The sequence below is a fragment of the Lonchura striata genome, chromosome 6 (assembly GCF_046129695.1).
Source record: "Lonchura striata isolate bLonStr1 chromosome 6, bLonStr1.mat, whole genome shotgun sequence".
Lineage (NCBI taxonomy): Eukaryota > Metazoa > Chordata > Aves > Passeriformes > Estrildidae > Lonchura > Lonchura striata.
This window is the reverse complement of record NC_134608.1, coordinates 43,972,028-43,989,175: the sequence shown is the minus strand read 5'-3', so window position 1 is coordinate 43,989,175 and position 17,148 is coordinate 43,972,028. Positions and strand designations below refer to the sequence as shown.

General features: G+C 36.8%; 1 protein-coding gene across 5 annotated transcripts in view; it reads left to right on the top strand.

Annotated features, from left to right (window-relative positions):
* Window positions 1-16,066, top strand: part of PPP6R3 (protein phosphatase 6 regulatory subunit 3) — a 50,137-nt gene extending 34,071 nt beyond the window's left edge. For 2 of the 5 annotated variants that reach the window (XM_021555148.3, XM_021555149.3), the window contains 11 exons: window positions 521-607; window positions 2,184-2,281; window positions 4,190-4,244; window positions 4,962-5,092; window positions 5,739-5,857; window positions 7,177-7,330; window positions 8,154-8,260; window positions 9,193-9,343; window positions 12,201-12,218; window positions 12,541-12,663; window positions 14,599-16,066. In XM_021555148.3, the coding sequence (XP_021410823.1) occupies window positions 521-607; window positions 2,184-2,281; window positions 4,190-4,244; window positions 4,962-5,092; window positions 5,739-5,857; window positions 7,177-7,330; window positions 8,154-8,260; window positions 9,193-9,343; window positions 12,201-12,218; window positions 12,541-12,663; window positions 14,599-14,650 (1,095 nt within the window). In that variant the 3' untranslated portion in view covers window positions 14,651-16,066. Of the gene's footprint in view, window positions 1-520; window positions 608-2,183; window positions 2,282-4,189; window positions 4,245-4,961; window positions 5,093-5,738; window positions 5,858-6,463; window positions 6,607-7,176; window positions 7,331-8,153; window positions 8,261-9,192; window positions 9,344-12,200; window positions 12,219-12,540; window positions 12,664-14,598 lie in introns of those variants that run through there. The other 3 variants (XM_021555156.3, XM_021555153.3, XM_021555158.3) reach the window with 3 other exon arrangements.
* The last annotated feature ends 1,082 nt before the right edge of the window (window positions 16,067-17,148 follow it).

The following is a 17,148-nucleotide window of genomic DNA, read 5'->3' as shown; positions in this document are numbered from 1 at the left end:
GTGTGCTTTGCTTATGGCTTCATTAACTTCCACTAGTCTTCTGTCATTTGGACTACAGTTAATTGTTGAATTTGCTATTTCAACGTAAATGTTAACTGGAGCATGATGTGAACAGGTGTCAATAGAAGCAATAAGATACTCTTCTGAAATATGGTGCAAGTTGTGAACAGGTCCAGAAGATGTACATAAGGCATTTTTTCTTGAGCAAAAGCAGTGTGTAGGGCTTGCAGATGAATGTTATTTTTCCTCTTGGTAGAAACGATGTCTTGGTCAAGGCCAAAAGATGGATCATGTAAAGAGGAAGAATTTTAAGCTCATAAAATATGGCACCAATTGGCTCTTCAGATACATAATCATGTGCTTGAAGGTACTTGGTGTAATAACAGTAAAACTTAATTGAAAACTTATCTCCAGACTCCTCAGTTTTCAGTAGGATAGAGACTCAAAACATTAAAACAATTTCTTTTATCTGAAATAAATACATTATCTACTATGCCAATGACCCAATTTATTTGTCTAGGTTACTACCTGCCACATTCATTCTTCCAGTGATGATGAAATAGACTTTAAAGAAACTGGCTTCTCACAGGATTCTTCTTTGCAGCAGGTGAGTTGAATTCTTTTAACAGCTTAAGTTGCTCTTTCTGTTAAAGTAAATTAAGTAATTTTTTAAAAAGAAGTGGAACTTTTATTTGCTCTCACAAGCAAATATAAATCTAGAAAGTTTAAAATCTAGGCATGTGTGCAGGCACACAGTGTCTTACCAGACTCATAAGCATCTCTTTGAATTCTTTTGCTGGTAGTGAAGGAGTGGGAGCCTTGTGGCACAAGATTTTGCCAATAGATCACTTAGATGGAATCAGATGCTTTACATGCATTATTTGCTGGGGTTACTAACCAAAATCTTTCAGATCACACTAACAGCTGTGTAGTATCTATCTAATCTAATATTTGCTTTGGTATTTTATGCATTTTCTATAGTTTTTATAATAATTGCTTGTCTAAGTTTGAATTGTGGGTGGTGGCTCAATCTTAAAGAATCTGATTTTTATCTGATTAAGTGCCTTTGTACCTATAAGGTGCACCTGTACAAAAACTTGATAAGTTGGATGCTATCTTTAGCAGCTTTAGTGAGAAAGTAAGATCTTCTAATATCTCTGTGCTTTTCATGCATCCCCTTAGTGACCTGCTGTGCCTAGGCAATCCCAGCAGTTCCAGGTAGTTAATCTGGAGAAATGCAGATGGTCCAGTGCTGCTTCTTTCAAGTTTGTCTTGCTGTATACCTCCTCCTTTTATATATATTTTCTTTTTCCTTCAATTTTCATAATGCCTTGATCTGAACTTGGGGTTTTTTGATCGTTCTTTTGTTTTCTTTCCATATTCACTTTGTTCAACTTTACCACCATACTGTGTCCCCTCAGCTACCTGGCCAAGAAACCAAGAGTTGACATGACAGCTTTATTTCCTAGAATATCTTAGTGTTGGCTGACTTTACACATGGAAATAATAGTATTAAAAGTCCCTAGAGGATGTATAGTAATATATAATTTAATGATAGTCCTGAGAAATAAGATTCAAAAGCTGTTGTTAGGGATAGGTGATGCCCACGTGTACCTTAGTGTATATACTGATCTGCTGGCAGTTGACACTTAATTTTATTTAAAAAACCAGCACAGTTGTGTCAGTGACACTGCACTGAGATGTAAAATGCTCAATGGTTTCATTCTTCTAATACTTAATAGATGCTGCTGGTGTGTGTACCTGAGACTGATTTTGCTAGTGATATCTGCATAATAAATATGCAGCTGTGCTTTGGTATCTAAATATAGTTTACTTTTCTGGTTCTTACTATTTACAGTTTCATGCTATTTTGAGCAAAGACAGCTTTTTCTTTTCTATAGTGTTGTTTCTCTGCTTCTTTGGGGTGCATTTGGAAAAGTGCCGATTAATGTTAACAGTTTTAACTTTATTGAAAGCTGTTAGATTGGCTTTCAAGTCAGTAAATGTAAGTAGGATTGTAGTTGATACTACCTTTCAAAATTCAGAGGTTAAGACAAATCCTTTTCTTGTCCTTTTATGTTTAGTTTAGATAGATTTTTATTTCTTTGAAGCAAAATGGGCAAATAGATTTTAGAGTATTAGTAGAATCATTATATCACTGTCGTTGGTCCTGGGGTTGCCAGGCCTTTTCTGATTATCAGATGCAACAAATGACGTCCAATTTTATTGACCAGTTTGGCTTCAACGATGAGAAGTTTGCTGATCAAGATGACATTGGCAAGTGAGTATAATATTACACTAAATTTGGCTATAGCCGTGTGAGTTTTCTTTCTGACTCTGTTTTTGGCTGTGGTTTTACTGGTGATAAGCATTTACTGATGTGAAGCAGTTGTCAATTAGTCCTGTCTTTTTGTGCCATTTGTGTGCATTGATAGAAGCTTCCCTGAACAGAGGGAAGCAGCAGCTTCTCTTCTAATCTTCTGGTTGTGCCAATGTTGAGAGCACTGTGTTGTGAACAAAAAACTGAATTGTAACTCTGCTTTTTAACAGACAGCTACGGCTGTCTGTTGACCTGACTTTGTTTGGGTCACTTTAACTTTCTCTCTGTTTCAAAGTGGGTTTTTTCCCCTGCTGATGACCAGATGAATAGCTCTGCTTCTGAGTTTTCCTGGAAAGGATGACAGGAACAACATGTCTCTGAGTGTACTTTTCTGTAGGGGAGAGTAAGGAAGGGCATTGTAAATCTACCTTTGTTTATAACGTCGAGGCAGTTAAGACTGATTTCTACAGATAGTCTTAGGTGAAAGATGAGGAAATAAGAACAGTCTTGGTCATACTAAAAAACTCCAAACTAGACAAAAGCCAGCACACAACAAAAAACACCCCTCAGAAAAGCTGGTATCTTTGTAAGTAAATGGATGCAGTAAAGGGAAAAGGGAAGAATGGGAGTTCTTGCAGATGTTAAAGTTCATCATTGTTTTTATAAGATTTCATGGCTTGGGATGGCAGAACATGCAGATAAGAATAAAAAGCATTACTTTAGGATGGTTTTTAGAAGGGTGTTTTTATAATAATCTCAGTGCTTTTCTGTAAGTGTTTAGTAAGTGATGTCTGACTGAAGCTTGTGTCTTCCATCCAAGAAGCATTGCTGCTTTTTTACACCACAGAACCTGCTGAGATTAGAGATTAAGATATGATGGTAAAGGAAGTAACACAGGATACTCCTTAACTTTGTTAGAAGCAGATGGATTTTGGGAAGGATAGGAATTGGAATTCGTTTAAGTTCATGCCTTTGGAAGTATCTTCTCTTGGTAGAAAGAAGCTGACTACTTACCTAAAGAGGTCTCACAACTTGTGACAGGTACACTGATGATGTACTCATGAGTTGAATTAAGCTGTAGGTGAAGTTACTTTAAAGTTATGCCTTCTGTGCAAGAATAAATTGCACTCTTAAGTTACCTACAGTAACTTATCCTACAGTAATACAGTCACACTAGCAACTTAGGTTACTTTTTCCCTGCTTCGTAAGGCTATGAATATTAGAGGAGGAGTAATGTGTGCTCTGCTGAATGCACTCATGGCTACACAAAGAATATGTGACCTCTTCTGATATGTAAGGATGTGTCAAGCCTAATATATAGTGTTATGCTTGGGAAAATATTTCAGTGGTTGGTTAAAAAATATTCGTAGGGTTCTTTTGTTAAGAAACAGAACTTGATACTATTTTTCATTTTGTTTCTTCCTGTTGAAAAGGTCCTTTAATAGAAGAGTGAAATCAGTTAAAATATATAAGAAATGCAGATGCAGATATTTGCAGGATTTTGAGGTATATCGTGGTAGACCATTGTCAGGTTAGGCATTCTTTAGGCCTAGGTTTTCTCCAGTGCATAGCAATACAGTACTTGAGATTTGGGTATATCATTTCAGTTATGCTTGTTTAGACTTGTTGCATACACCTAACTGTAGATGGCAATGTTCTGTGTTTTTGTTAAAAATATTTAACAGTTAAAAAAAGTCACAGGAATGCCAGGTCTCCTTGGTGTGTAATTTTGAGTGTTTTGTGTTGGAGACTGTCTTTTATCTTCTATTTTTAGCTTATTGGAATATAAGAAACCAAACAGAAATTAAATCTCTTCAGGTCACAATAGAAAGTCCTGTTTAACTGAGTACATTTCTTTTTTTCTTGTAGTGTTTCTTTTGATCGGGTTTCAGACATCAATTTTACCCTCAATACAAATGAAAGTGTAAGTATCAGTTCCAGTATTATCAGAAAAATTACTGTCTTTTAAGCTTTGGCATGACCTCAGAACTTTGGTAGTGGTTCCATTTACTTCTTTTACACGAAGTAATTGGAAAACAGTTACTCTGCCTTATTCTTGTATCATGAGGTTTGCTAATTGGAAGACACTATTGTTCTTTCTGATCAGTATTAAGAATTGCTTCTAAGAATCAGTATTAGAATTCTTAAGAATCGCTTCTTAAGAATCAGTATTAGAATTGCTTCTAATTTGTATAACTGGATTTAAGAATGGGCTTAGCTCTGCTTTGTGCATGTTGCACACTTGTGTTTTATGATTAGAAGCTTTAAATACCCAGTGATATTGTAGTGACAGGAAAGTCAGGACAGAGTCTCTGAACCTCAATATTATTTGTTGGTTGAACTAAAATGATCCCCAAGTACAGAAAACAAAGCTGGAGTACTTTGTGCCCTGTTTTTTGGAAAGCTCTTTGGGGTCACTCCCAAATCCCATTTTTAAACATGAGGGAAGCTCCTAAGTGTTCTTTGGTCCACTCAGCTTGTTAGTAGCCAAATAAAACAAGCAGCCCTGTGTATTTTCTTGACAAGCTTTAAATTAAGACATTCTGGAGTTCTGCTGCCTTTAGAGAAATGCTTAAGGTTCCCTTCAGATTAATCAAGATGTTTAATAATGTAATATGAATTTTATACTTTCTGTATTTAGGGCAATATAGCCTTGTTTGAGGCATGCTGTAAGGAACGGATACAGCAGTTTGATGATGGTGGCTCTGATGAAGAAGACATCTGGGAAGAAAAACATATTGCGTTTGCACCAGAGTCCCAGAGGCGTTCCAGGTGAGAAGGGTGTTTCTCATCCAAATAGCAGTGTAGTGAGCCTGCAGTAATATACCTGTCCTCTGGTTCAGTCTGTCTCTTAGTACAGACTGTCCAGCTTAACTAGGTATTTCATTCTGTGGAGGAGTGAGTGGAGATGTGGCTCTAGTGCTTTGTTTTCCAGCCATAATTTGCAGAAGAGGCACTTCGGGTTTTGTAGCTTGTTGGTTTTGTTTTTGTTTTTGTTTTTTTTTTTTCTCCCTGCTGTGTATTCTTTCCTTCTGCTTTTAAACTGGCCTTACTGTCCTTGCTTTGGACAAGGCAGCCTAGCTCCACACTTCTATTAGACCTTGCTGTCCTCACAGTACCAGTATGGCTGTGAACAAAGGAAAATGCAGAGTGGAAAGCGCATCTAGTCCCCACAACTCAGGGCTGTGGACCCTCCCTCAATATCTGCCTAAAGCCTCTTCATTGATCAAGTGAAAAATCTTAAAACTTGTTTCTTTGAGAGAGAAATGAGGGGAGAATACTGAGAGCTAAAATTTATACCTCAAGTATTCTGTCAGAAATAATTGTAATTCTCTCTAGCCTGAAACTCTACAGTATTTCATTGTGCCCAGGGTGTTGTACTAAAACCAAAATGTAAACTCTCTCTTTGTATTTGAAGTTCGGGCAGTACAGACAGTGAAGAAAGTACAGATTCTGAAGAAGAGGATGGAACTAAACAAGACTTGTTCGAATCCCACACCAATACAGAGGACAAAATGGAAGTAGACTTAAGTGAACGTACGTAGCTTTTTTCCCAGTGCTTTGGGTTATAGGAAATTGATAGATCTAGTAGCCTGATTTTATAGGACTTTTCTTGTTGACTGGTTTTATTCCAACTGTCTTAATCTTTCTTCCTTGCCACAGAGCATGCACATACTGGGAAGTTTGAATTCCTTATCTGTCTTAAATTACTTAGTCTTTTTAAAATTCATGTTTCTACTCTTGAAGAGTTAAAAAAAGGAGGAATAGTCAGGGGAGGATAAAATGCTGGTTTATAAATATTGAGTGCCTACAAAAACCTGATATGTTACTATCCAAACCCAAAATTTTTACTGGAAGCCTTTCAGACCAGCTTTTCATCTAAGTGCTCTTTTAGAAGACTTCCTACAGAAGCTCAGGGAAATTGCATTGTTCTGGTTTCAGATGCGAGTGAAAGGTACACATCAGGAGACTCTTCTGTGGAATCTTAACTGATGTAATAGGTTGAAAAATTTTCATATTCAAGTCAGACTAAACTGGCTGTTGTTAAACTGGCAATGTCTGTAGGTAAAAGCCCTGTGTTTATCTAGACTGTAAGGAATTAAATTAGCAGGAAAAGTTAAGGGTGTTCTTTTCTTTTGTCAGATTGGTGTCGTTGGCATCTGTGTGTCAAACAAGTTTTGATCCATGTGGGTCTCCTCCCATATCTGCCTGGGTTGGAATTTCTAATTGCTAGTCAGAGCTTCCTTTTCAGCCTGTTTTTTTGTATGTAAGTGTTAATGTAAAACATGTTTCCCTTGGGTAGGTGAAGTATTTTGAATTGACCTATCCTAAATTAGATGCTATTCACAGTTGCTCCCAAATATAAAATATCAATAAATATTTTAAGTTGTAAAAAGGCTTAAACTTTTCTGATATTTAGCAGTGGTGTTAGTGCATGAGAAATTATTTGAAGAAATTGAAAAAGGGATAAAACTTCTGTGATTTTCATTATTGTAGAAATTAGTTTAATTAGTTTGAAAAATGGTAACAAATATTGAGATTATGTCAAGGATAAAGCAGGATTGTACCTATGATTTAATGTTTTATTAGTTTTGTTCTTCAGATAAACTTTTTTTTTTTAGCGGAGTACTCTGAATTAACTGATCTTAAAATTCTGCCTTACTAGCAGAATTTTCCTTTTAGGGAATACATTAATTTTTTAACAGGATGTACAGGATTTTTCTGCATGTGCTTTCAAGTCTAGTTATGAATCTTCTCTTTATGAAATGTACATAGAGGCAATCAGTATTAGGCATATGTGCACTCGTGTTCTTCATAGAAATTTGTTCCTAATGACCCTGGTGATGGTTTTTCAGCACCTAACTGGTCAGCGAACTTTGATGTACCCATGGAGACTGCACATGGTGCCAGTCTGGATTCTGTTGGCTCTGCTGTGTGGAGTGCTGAAGCACCTGTGCCAGCTAAAGAAACTGGCTGGGCTTCCTTTTCTGACTTCACATCCTCTTTGAGGTAAGAATGTCAGTTATTCAGGGTGAGCTTGGTTTTCTGGGGGTGTCCATCTCCACACAAGCCTGTGTTGCTGGTGTATGTAAAGTGTCTGAATAGTGCTGTGTGTCCCAACAGCATGTGTCTGTATGATCTCCCTTTCCAGGATGGGTGGGTGCTAGTGTTTTGGGATTTTTAAAATTTCATATTGTTATGCAGCTGTGATAACTAGTTTAAGTAGTTCTGCATGATTTTGAGAACACACAAGATAATGCTGTTCTTTTTTGGATTGGATGCTACATTCTGCTGAAGTCTTATGTACCTAATTAAATAGATGTTAATTTTGAGTTGGCAAATACTGACAGTCAAGAACTAATTCCTTCTCATACTGAAAGACTTTGCTTTTATAAATTCAGCTTTTGACCTTCTGTCTGAGCATTAAAACAGGTCAGATATATGAAAAAGTATAGAAATCTGAATAGAGAGCTATCAAATTGGAAAAAGGCATTTAGCAAAACAGTTAAAAATATTTCGAACACTGCAAGGAGCTGGTGATACCTGTATGCCTTAGTTACTAGTGGACATGTCCACTAGTACTTGTAATGCAACAAAATCAAGTGAAAATAAGATTACCATGAAACACCCTCAGCTCAGTTCTGGTGCATTTTGCATTACTAGGCTTCTATTTAGCATGTCTTTCCAGCACTCTTATAACAAACTTGCTTAATTCAGTTTCAGTATAGCTCTCTAGGCCTTACAGCTCTTGTAGAGAACTAATATTATATTAAGAACACTTCATGTTGCTATTCAGAAATGTTTCTAAAGTTTTTTTTTATTCTACTTGAAGCTCAAAAGACTCCTTGAGAAGTAATTCTCCTGTGGAAATGGAAACAAACACAGATCCAGGTGATCCCTTGAGTGCAAATGCAACTACTCTTACAACGCAGCTAGAGAGTAAGTAAACTGCACTGCATTTCTAAATGCAAATGGCTTGATCATAGGAGTTGTACATAAGAAAAATCTCCATGAACTTTAAAATTTTAGGTTTAGACTCCTCTCTGGCTCTGTTGCTGTTCTGACAAGTATTAAAAGTGACTTTTCAAAGAATTTATAAACTAAATAGTTTCCAATTTAAAACAAGAGCTGGCATTACTGATCCCTCTATAAAGTTTGCACATTATGAACATAAAAGCATTACAAAGAAACGAAGTTTGTAAGTTCATTCTGTTAGAGGATCTTCTCACTTGTGTCAGCCCTTAGCTCAGCTGATGCCCAAGAAGAATGATAGCCTCCATTCTTGACCTGTGTGACAATAGGCCAGTAGCCTCAATGTGTTCAAATTTCTCCTTTCTGCTCATGCCTCTTTCTAAAGCTACCTTCAGTATGTATGCCCTAATTGTTTGTTCTACATGTATGAGCTGGTAAAAGGGCAATAATATTTTAATGAGCTTTTTTTTGTGTCTGTTATTACCAGAGAGGGCAAGAAGTGCAGGTGAGAAGTCCAGGCACCCTGGACATCCCAAAGATTTGTTAGTACTAGGAAGCTTAAAGTCAAATTTGTACTGTGTAGACGTGTCATGAATTTTACTGTACAGAAAAATAATTTGTCACCTACTAAGGCTTTTTTTAGGCAAAATTGTTGCAGTAACCATTGTCTGTCAAAATGAAAAAAGCTGCACATTGTGGCTTTTTCTTAAGCCATCTGTAAGTAATACTCATGTTCTCTATGTGGCACTTGCAGAAAGTGACACATACATTCTCTGTAAGAAAGAATTCAAGAAGTGTGCAAAACTGCAAAAATACTGTTCTTGATATATTTATGTGCTTGCACATGGAATGGAAACATAACCAGTCATATGCTAAATTGCTTCTATTTCTGCTTGCAGCCCCAGGAAGTGTTGCTATGGAGGCCAGCTCAGACGGAGAGGATGATGTGGAAAATGCAGACAAGGTAACTGAGACAGTCATGAATGGCAGCATGAAGGAGACACTGAGCCTAACTGTAGATGCTAAAACTGAAACCGCTGTTTTCAAAAGGTAAGAATGCTTATTTATTGTCTTCCCACCGTGTAAATAGAACACTGTTGAATGAACACTGTGTCATCAAAGAGAGTTTAAGTGATAATTCCTGAGGCTTTACTAGAAACCTTTTGAAGTAATTGCTTTGAAATTTGACTTATAGTTAGCTACTATAACATGTGACTTTACTTGTCAAGCCTTGGTTTCAGTGCAAGGATATTAGCAGAGGACTAACTCAGCTTTTGTCCCTGCTGCACATTATTGTGCATTTTTTATGTACAGTTCTTTTAACATTGCACATCAAAACTAAGCTTTTAAAATTTTGCACAGAATTCTTAGGCTTAGATTGGAATTTCATTCTTCTTATCCAGGAGGATTGAAGACAGAAATTGAAGGCCATCCAGGCACTGCTTTTCAGTGTAGCTCATCAGACACTAGGGTTGATCACTGTTGGTGGTATGCACAATGGTGTTAAATCGAGGTGGCATGTGGAATTCTAGAATAACTGGAAGAACAACTTTGTAATTCTGCTGTCTTCTGATACAAAGATTCAGGAATAAGTGTCTTACAACATGGTTAAATTGTATATTGTATGTATATCAACACTGCAGTTCTTTTATGAGAATAAATCACATTTCAGTGTTGTCTACTCCATTCCATCTACTAAGATACTGTGATCTCACATTTAATGATCAAGTGCTTTTTGTTTAGTATAAAATATTTATATAGGGAAACAGAGGCTACAAACAGTATAACATGCAAAAATTTTGCCTTCATTGAAGCTGACATGTCCTGGCTCCACCTTGATGTTAACAAATTGGAACACACCACTAGAGCATTTTGACATGCAGCCCTCTTGTTCTTCTAGAATAACTTCCTAGTATCTGTCCCTATTATAGCTTTAAATACTAAAAAGAAATTGTCAGTATGTCTTGGAAATTACTGAAATCGACTCGGAGTTGATTTCTTTAAGCATAAGAAACTTTTCCAGTATTAGTCCTTACACTCCCTGTTGTTTAAATTAATTTACTTCATTAGGAGAGGTGGTAGGACGTAAATCTGAACTATCCAGAATGGAAGACCTTGAAAACCAGTTTTCTGTCACTCTTGATTCCATCCTTTTGGTTATCTGAGTGACTGAACTTCTGATGGTTTTTCAGCACAGAGGAGCAGAAACTTGTGACTGCACAGTGCTTCTAAATAAAATGGCATTGATATAGTAATAAACCACAGCACTTAAGAGAGGTGTTGGGACTCCGTGCAGATCGATGTCACATGAAGCCATCCATAGGGCATTGTTGATTTAGGAAATGATGTGTCTGCTCTCCAGTTTGTCTTTTGCACAATTCTTTTACGTGGTCTTCACTCTTAGATGTTCACAAATTTGGTTTAGTTATCCATGGTGTCTTTAAACTTCTCCTTAAACTAGTTTAGCTCACATGCGCTTTCAAGTTGTGTGACTTGTGATACTGGTGCAAAAACTAACGTGAGGAGGCAGTATCTGGTGACAATTCCTGCCTCCCTTCAAGGAACTGTAGTTAAAAGGACATAGAGGTGCAAAGGGAGGCAATACCATAGAATTGCCCCAGTCAGAAGGGACCTTGAAAGTTTATCCAGTCCAATCTTTTATGGGAAGTGGAGCCCAGATGAGATTACCAGGCACTCTGGCCTATTGTATATTGAAAAAATTTCAGATCTTGATTTGGAAGGGAAATGTCAAAGGAGCATACAAGGGGGCTCAAAGATGAGGTCTTACATTGTAGAGACTATTCTACTCTGATAGACATGTGCAGCTTCATAGTGAGTCAGTGCTCAAATGGCATTTTTTAAAGCCAGCTTACAGGGAAAAGGTCTAAATTAAGGGACAGTTAGAGTAGTGAGGGGAAGTCCTACTACGGCCTTTCCTTTTGAAAGGAAGGATGCTTCCAGACTTCAGCTTTATCTCGATTTCTGTCAATAGAAAATTGATGGTGTTGAAGTCAATATTGAGGGGATTTATAAGCACAGTAGTTAATTTGTGAAAAGCTGGAAAGGACAAAAATGTGATTTCTGAACGTAGTTCAGAGTGGAGAACAAGTATGAAGAATGCCAGCAGAGACTGCCTCTTTAAAAAATAAAACGACCTAGGACATCACTTTCGATCGTGATGGTGACAAGTATTTTATTTGGAAGAAATGTGGAGAGTATCAAGGCAAATGAGATGGGGAGCTTAGATGGGGAAAACTTGATGAGAGATTGCAATGCAAAAGACAGTATTTTTGCAGGCTCTGCAGGATAGAAGGAGAAAAGAGAAGGATTCATTGAAATTTAAAGGATCCATGGAAAGGAGAACTGTGAGAATAGGAAGAAAACCAGCAGAGGAGATTGGCACTTCTTGAATAAATAGATTTGTTGCTACAGAGGTATAAGATTGATGTTTGTCTACTTCAGAGCTACTTTATAACTATCTCTTGCAGGTATATATGCTCAAATTTGTATTTTAGTTCGCTCATAATGGTGTGATTGAAATGGAAGAGGGTGGAATAAAGAGGCAGAAAAGTTTGGGTTTCGAGGCAAACCGGAAGATTTGTTCACTAATGACTTTTGAGGCTGCCTGATTACATGGTACTGTCTTATATAGTGTGAATGTACAGCTTTTTCACTGAACTTTGTTTTTGTCTACAAGAGGAAATTTATGAATTAGATTGGGCTGCAGTCTTTGTACCCCGTACATAGTATTCACTGTGGAGTTACTAGGGAGTTTATTATGTAAGATAGTGATGAGTTAATGATTTTGCTGGTATGTTTCATGGACAGACTTTATTAATGCCGGTTCCTGAGGGAATCTTGAATTTCTTTTATACTTTCTTCCATTTTTGCATACTTCTGGCTTCAGAGTGTTGAAATCCTATCGGTATGTATAGTAAAGGATCATGATTATTATCACTTCAGGCATCATATACATTCCTTTTTTCTTTCCTGATCCTATTTGCGATTACTGTGTTCCCTGCCTTTTTATCCATTCAAGTTTTAATGGATGTAAACACCAATGCATCATTAGGTGTTTGTAAAGTTGAGAGCCATGTGCTTGATCTTCATATTGCAATCATAACTTAAAATCCATTTGCATGTGAAATATGGACCCGTCTCCGTTTTCTCCTGTTGCCTGAAATTCCCTATAAATAAACTTCAAAGTTAAATACATTAAATAATCACTTGCTTTTGTTTTGTTTAAGTGAGGAAGGAAAATTGACTACCTCGCAGGATCCTTCTTGTAAATATGTAGTAGAAGAGAATACAGAGGTTGCAGAAGAGGTTTCTTCAGGTCTTCAGCCTACCAACAGCAGTCCAGAGCAGAGGTAACTGCAATCAAGGATGCTTTCAATTCTCTAAATAGCAGTTCATATGCTTTTCTAACAGGATTGATATAAAGAGACTGAATTTAGCTCAATCTAAAAATGTGCTTGCTTTTATTAAAGTCTCAGAAGTTGAATTTTGAGTTGTTTCTAAGACTCTTGAGACATCAGAGGTGTATTTTTCTTGCAGGAAGTTGTAAATATCCCCATTCTGTTCTGTGACGATGTTACCAAGTTAGAATAGTGAACTAATGCACAGAACTTTACTGCGTGTTCTGATTGTACTCTAGATAGATTACAGAGATGTGTGTTTGACAAATTTAGATTCTGATTTTTAAGACTTGTTTATAAACCAGTATTTAACTAGCTCCTTTTTTCTAACTTCCTGCTTTGCATAAATCTCAAACTTGATCAAGAAGGGGATTCTAATCAGAAAAAACAACCCTGTATACATAACGTGGGAGATCCAAAAACTCTTTCACAGTGTCTCCTAGAGATGCTGCCTTTATCAAGACAACAATATTTTTTAAACATTGCTAAGCGTTATATTGTAGGTACTAGGTAATTATCTTTTGGGTAAAGATGCTCGTCTGAACCAACAGAGGGTTCTCAGAGCTAGCAGTTGTCTAGATTGCCTTTAGGTTGTGGGAAATCTCAGGGAACTCCTTTCACTGAATCCTGCTGGCTTCAGCAAAGCTCAGAATTTTCTTTAAAGGTGGCTGTTGCAGTAGATCCTCATAAGCACAGGATAAATACCAAGATAAACCTAATGGTGCTTTTGGGGCTCCATGTATGTATGACTAGTGGAAGGAATCCCCTAAGTAGGTCTCTGGCTGGTGGCTAGCAGGAGTAATCTCTGCTAGGAGCACTGTTCTCTCATGGACTTTTTCCAGTTAATAAGTGAGTGATGGTTGTGCAGACTGTCACACTTCCTGTCCATGCAGCATTTGTTTCTTACCTTCTAGATTTCTCTACAAAGTGTTTGCTTTTGTCTAGTTCTGTCTGTCTTTTCTCTAATGTTTACATATGTTTTTTAAAAAGTGTTTTTAGAGCTTAGCAGCCAGAGACTTAGCTAGGGGGCTTCTGCTGGTCTTGTGCATGTAGAGCACAGACCCCAGAGTGGCTTCTCTGTTATGTCCACCATCAGAGAACAGGAGTTACAGGTAACTTTCCTCATCTGTAGTTTCAAGCAGTGTTGGCATTCTTTTAGACAATCTTCAAATGTATTCCATAGACTTGCACTGAATGGAAGTTGAGATTTTTTTGCCTCTGTTGCTTGCATATTTTTTATGTCCTCATGCATTGGTTTGATCTCTTTGTGCCAGTCCAGAGCAATTGAGCCCATGTTTAAACTTTTATCTAGAAATGTATATACTGTTACTGTTTTCACTCTTGTAGGTTTGCTCTCCATTTTCCTCCATACTTCATGAAAGTTTCATCCTAATGGTCTGACATTCAAAGTACTTGTGAAAGGTTCTTTGTAGATTAGATTAATAACAAGCAATTTTTTAAGATGCTGTTTTTTCCTGTTGTCTTAGCTGCTGGCTTTCCAGTGCAACCTTAAATTCTCCTGGTATCACATTTTGCCTCAGAATAAGATTTGGATAACTATCAGAAATGTCCTATTTATTAGTAAGTCTCTGAGATACCACATCTCTAGAGATCACTTATATCAGTTAATGAAGAACACACGTTCTTCAGTGGTGTGCTCAGTTAATTGAATGCTATGCCTAATTAGGAAATAAAGACTCCAGAAATACTGGACTGTAGAAGATAATTGGGATGAACATGTTATTAGCACATGTTTCCTTCCTTCAGTTCATGGGTTATGCTACACAGGATCTGGGGTTCTTGGTTTTTATTTGCTTTTTATTGCACCTACCTGAATTTGTTTTGAATCTTTTTTGTATATTTACATCTCTTTTTTTGGCCTCTTAGGACTGATCAACGCACCCATTTAGGAGAGGCATCTGTTAATGGCCCTGTATGATACGTGATGTCTACTGCCTTGGCTGAAGAGAAAGAACTGATGTCCAGGTGTTTGAGTGTTTCTTAAGGATGTCATCTAGACCCTGTTGAAGCCAGTCACTGCTGCACTAATTTCGCAAGGAATCAGGACCAGCAACATTTATATTCTAGATTTTAAGACATTGTACAGAAATTCCTAAGTGTAAAAATATTGCACATTGCGAAATACCAATAATTTTTGCGTATGTTTATATTGTATTGTTCTAAATAATGGGGGGCCTGTGAAATAAGATCCTGCTACCCATGTAATGATGACAGTAGTGTTACTATAGTTAAAATGGCTGTAAGAATAGTTTTATAAAAAAGTGAATACAAAAATCTAATGTATTTGAGACATAACTATTTGATGATTAGTGTGACCAAAGTATTTAGCAGTTTTCTTACATTTTTCACCTTGTAAAAAAGAAAAAGGAAATTCATGTTTTTTCTGAAACTGAAATGCCCTATAAATGTTATTTTGGTTGGTTTAGCTTACAAAAGTGATTTAAATAAGAATTTTTTGGTGTTCAACATTTTACAACAGGTTTTTTAATTGGTAATTGTTTTCTGTATTGTTCTAAACAGATCAAAAAATGTAAGTCTATTGGTAGAGATTTTAAGTATTTATTGCAACAGCTTAGTTGACAAATTGATGTTACTGTAAAGCCATATGTTCTGTTAAGTCTAGTTTGCTTGAAACAATACCTTCCAGGTGAAACACTAGAATATTTGGAGTGCACATGGCTTGTTGTGTTTAAGTGGTTCACCTGCCTTTAAACAGTTCACCAAGATTTATTTTAATACCAAGCATTATACAATTGAACATTTCAGAACAATCTGCGTATTTAAAACGCTATAATCCTTTTAGACAAGTCAAGTAAAAGAAATGCTCATGCTGCTAATGTAATTACAGTACCTGCATTTTAAAGTAAATAGTGTTTTTAATACAAATTTTGGCAGCAGAGCATGTTAATTGGTAATTTCACTGTACTGATCTGTGTGAGGCTTTCATTTGTATGTTCTAAGCCAGTTTTTTCACAGCTGGTTTGTGTATATATATAGTGATTATGGAAACTAATTCTGTGTAATTTATAATTTTCTATGTCAGTGTAAAATTCCAACAGCCTTCTCAAACAAACAGAAGCAATATACTGTATATTGCCACATTGTCTGGTGAAAGGGTTAAAATACTCCTGCACTTTTAGATGCAAACCCATTTTTGTTTCTGTAATAGTCATACTCATTTATTTTTTACATCGTTTGTTTTCCTGACCAGTATTTAAAGCCAAAAGGATATTCTAAACAATGGCCAATGATTTATTTTAGAAGGCGTCCCAAACAACGTGCCTAAACATTACATTGCATACAGAAATAAAAAACCCACATGTATGTCACTGCCCTTATTGCTTTCTCTTTTGCGTTTTTGACAAGGTTCAGTGCACTTGTCCTGGGAAGTTTTTGCAAAGTGATCAGTTGTGTGAAAATGAAGGGGTAAAACCACAATATCATAAGTAGAATTGATAACTATAGTTGCCCTTTTATTTGTACTTTATAAATTATAGAATCCAGTCTGTTTCTAAGTTTTCTTTATCAGTTCAGAATTACTTGCAGATCAGCTTAACCAAAACCATTTTGTGTGTTAGCTTTAAGGTTGGCAGCTGTCCTCTTGTCACTTTGTTCTGTCATTGAACAAGCAGCTTCGGAAACAAAACTGCTCATTTTGATGCATGAATTGATGTCAAGTAGAAATTCCAAATTCAGGCAAGCAGCAAGTTGGTTTGCGTAAGTTTGATGCTTGTAAGGAGAAAAACTTGCGTCCTTTCCAGTGGAACTATTTGTCCCTTGCTAAAAGGGTGATTTATCTAACTCTGTAGCCATGAAAACTGGAGAACACAATAGATGAAATTGAATCTGGGCCTTGTTGTCATTAGTTCAGCAATCTTGTACTTGTCCTGTTCACAAGCTGTCATATCAGTCCACTGTTTTGAGGAAGTGTAGGGTGTGTTTTACCCATTCATTATTACTTGCACAAGGAATCCGGAACTTGAAAACATTGGAGGTGTGTTTGGGGAGGTCTGTGGGTGGGTGTAAACACACCTCTTCTGCTGTCTCTCGTCAACACTGCTGCTGATCTGCTGCTCACAGAGTCTTACAAAGGTTTGAACATACTGCAAGAATCCTGAATGGCTCTTACCCAGCTTATTTAATCAGATTTGACTTGCATGCTATGGAATTTGAATCTTCTTTAAGAAAAGGTATTTTTATGCATTTGAAGCATGGACTGAAGTCTAATACCTTTGTATAGGTTTGAGTTCCTACAGTGTTTTTAGCAGCAATTAGGATGAAATGAGCTTGCTTTGAAAGGCTCATCCACTGCCACATTCCACAGTGCTCTTTGAAATGGCTAAAAGCTTAGTCCCTTGAAACTGAGGAATAATGATGTTGATGTCAGTGGCCAGTGGATTTAACCCTTAGGATTTC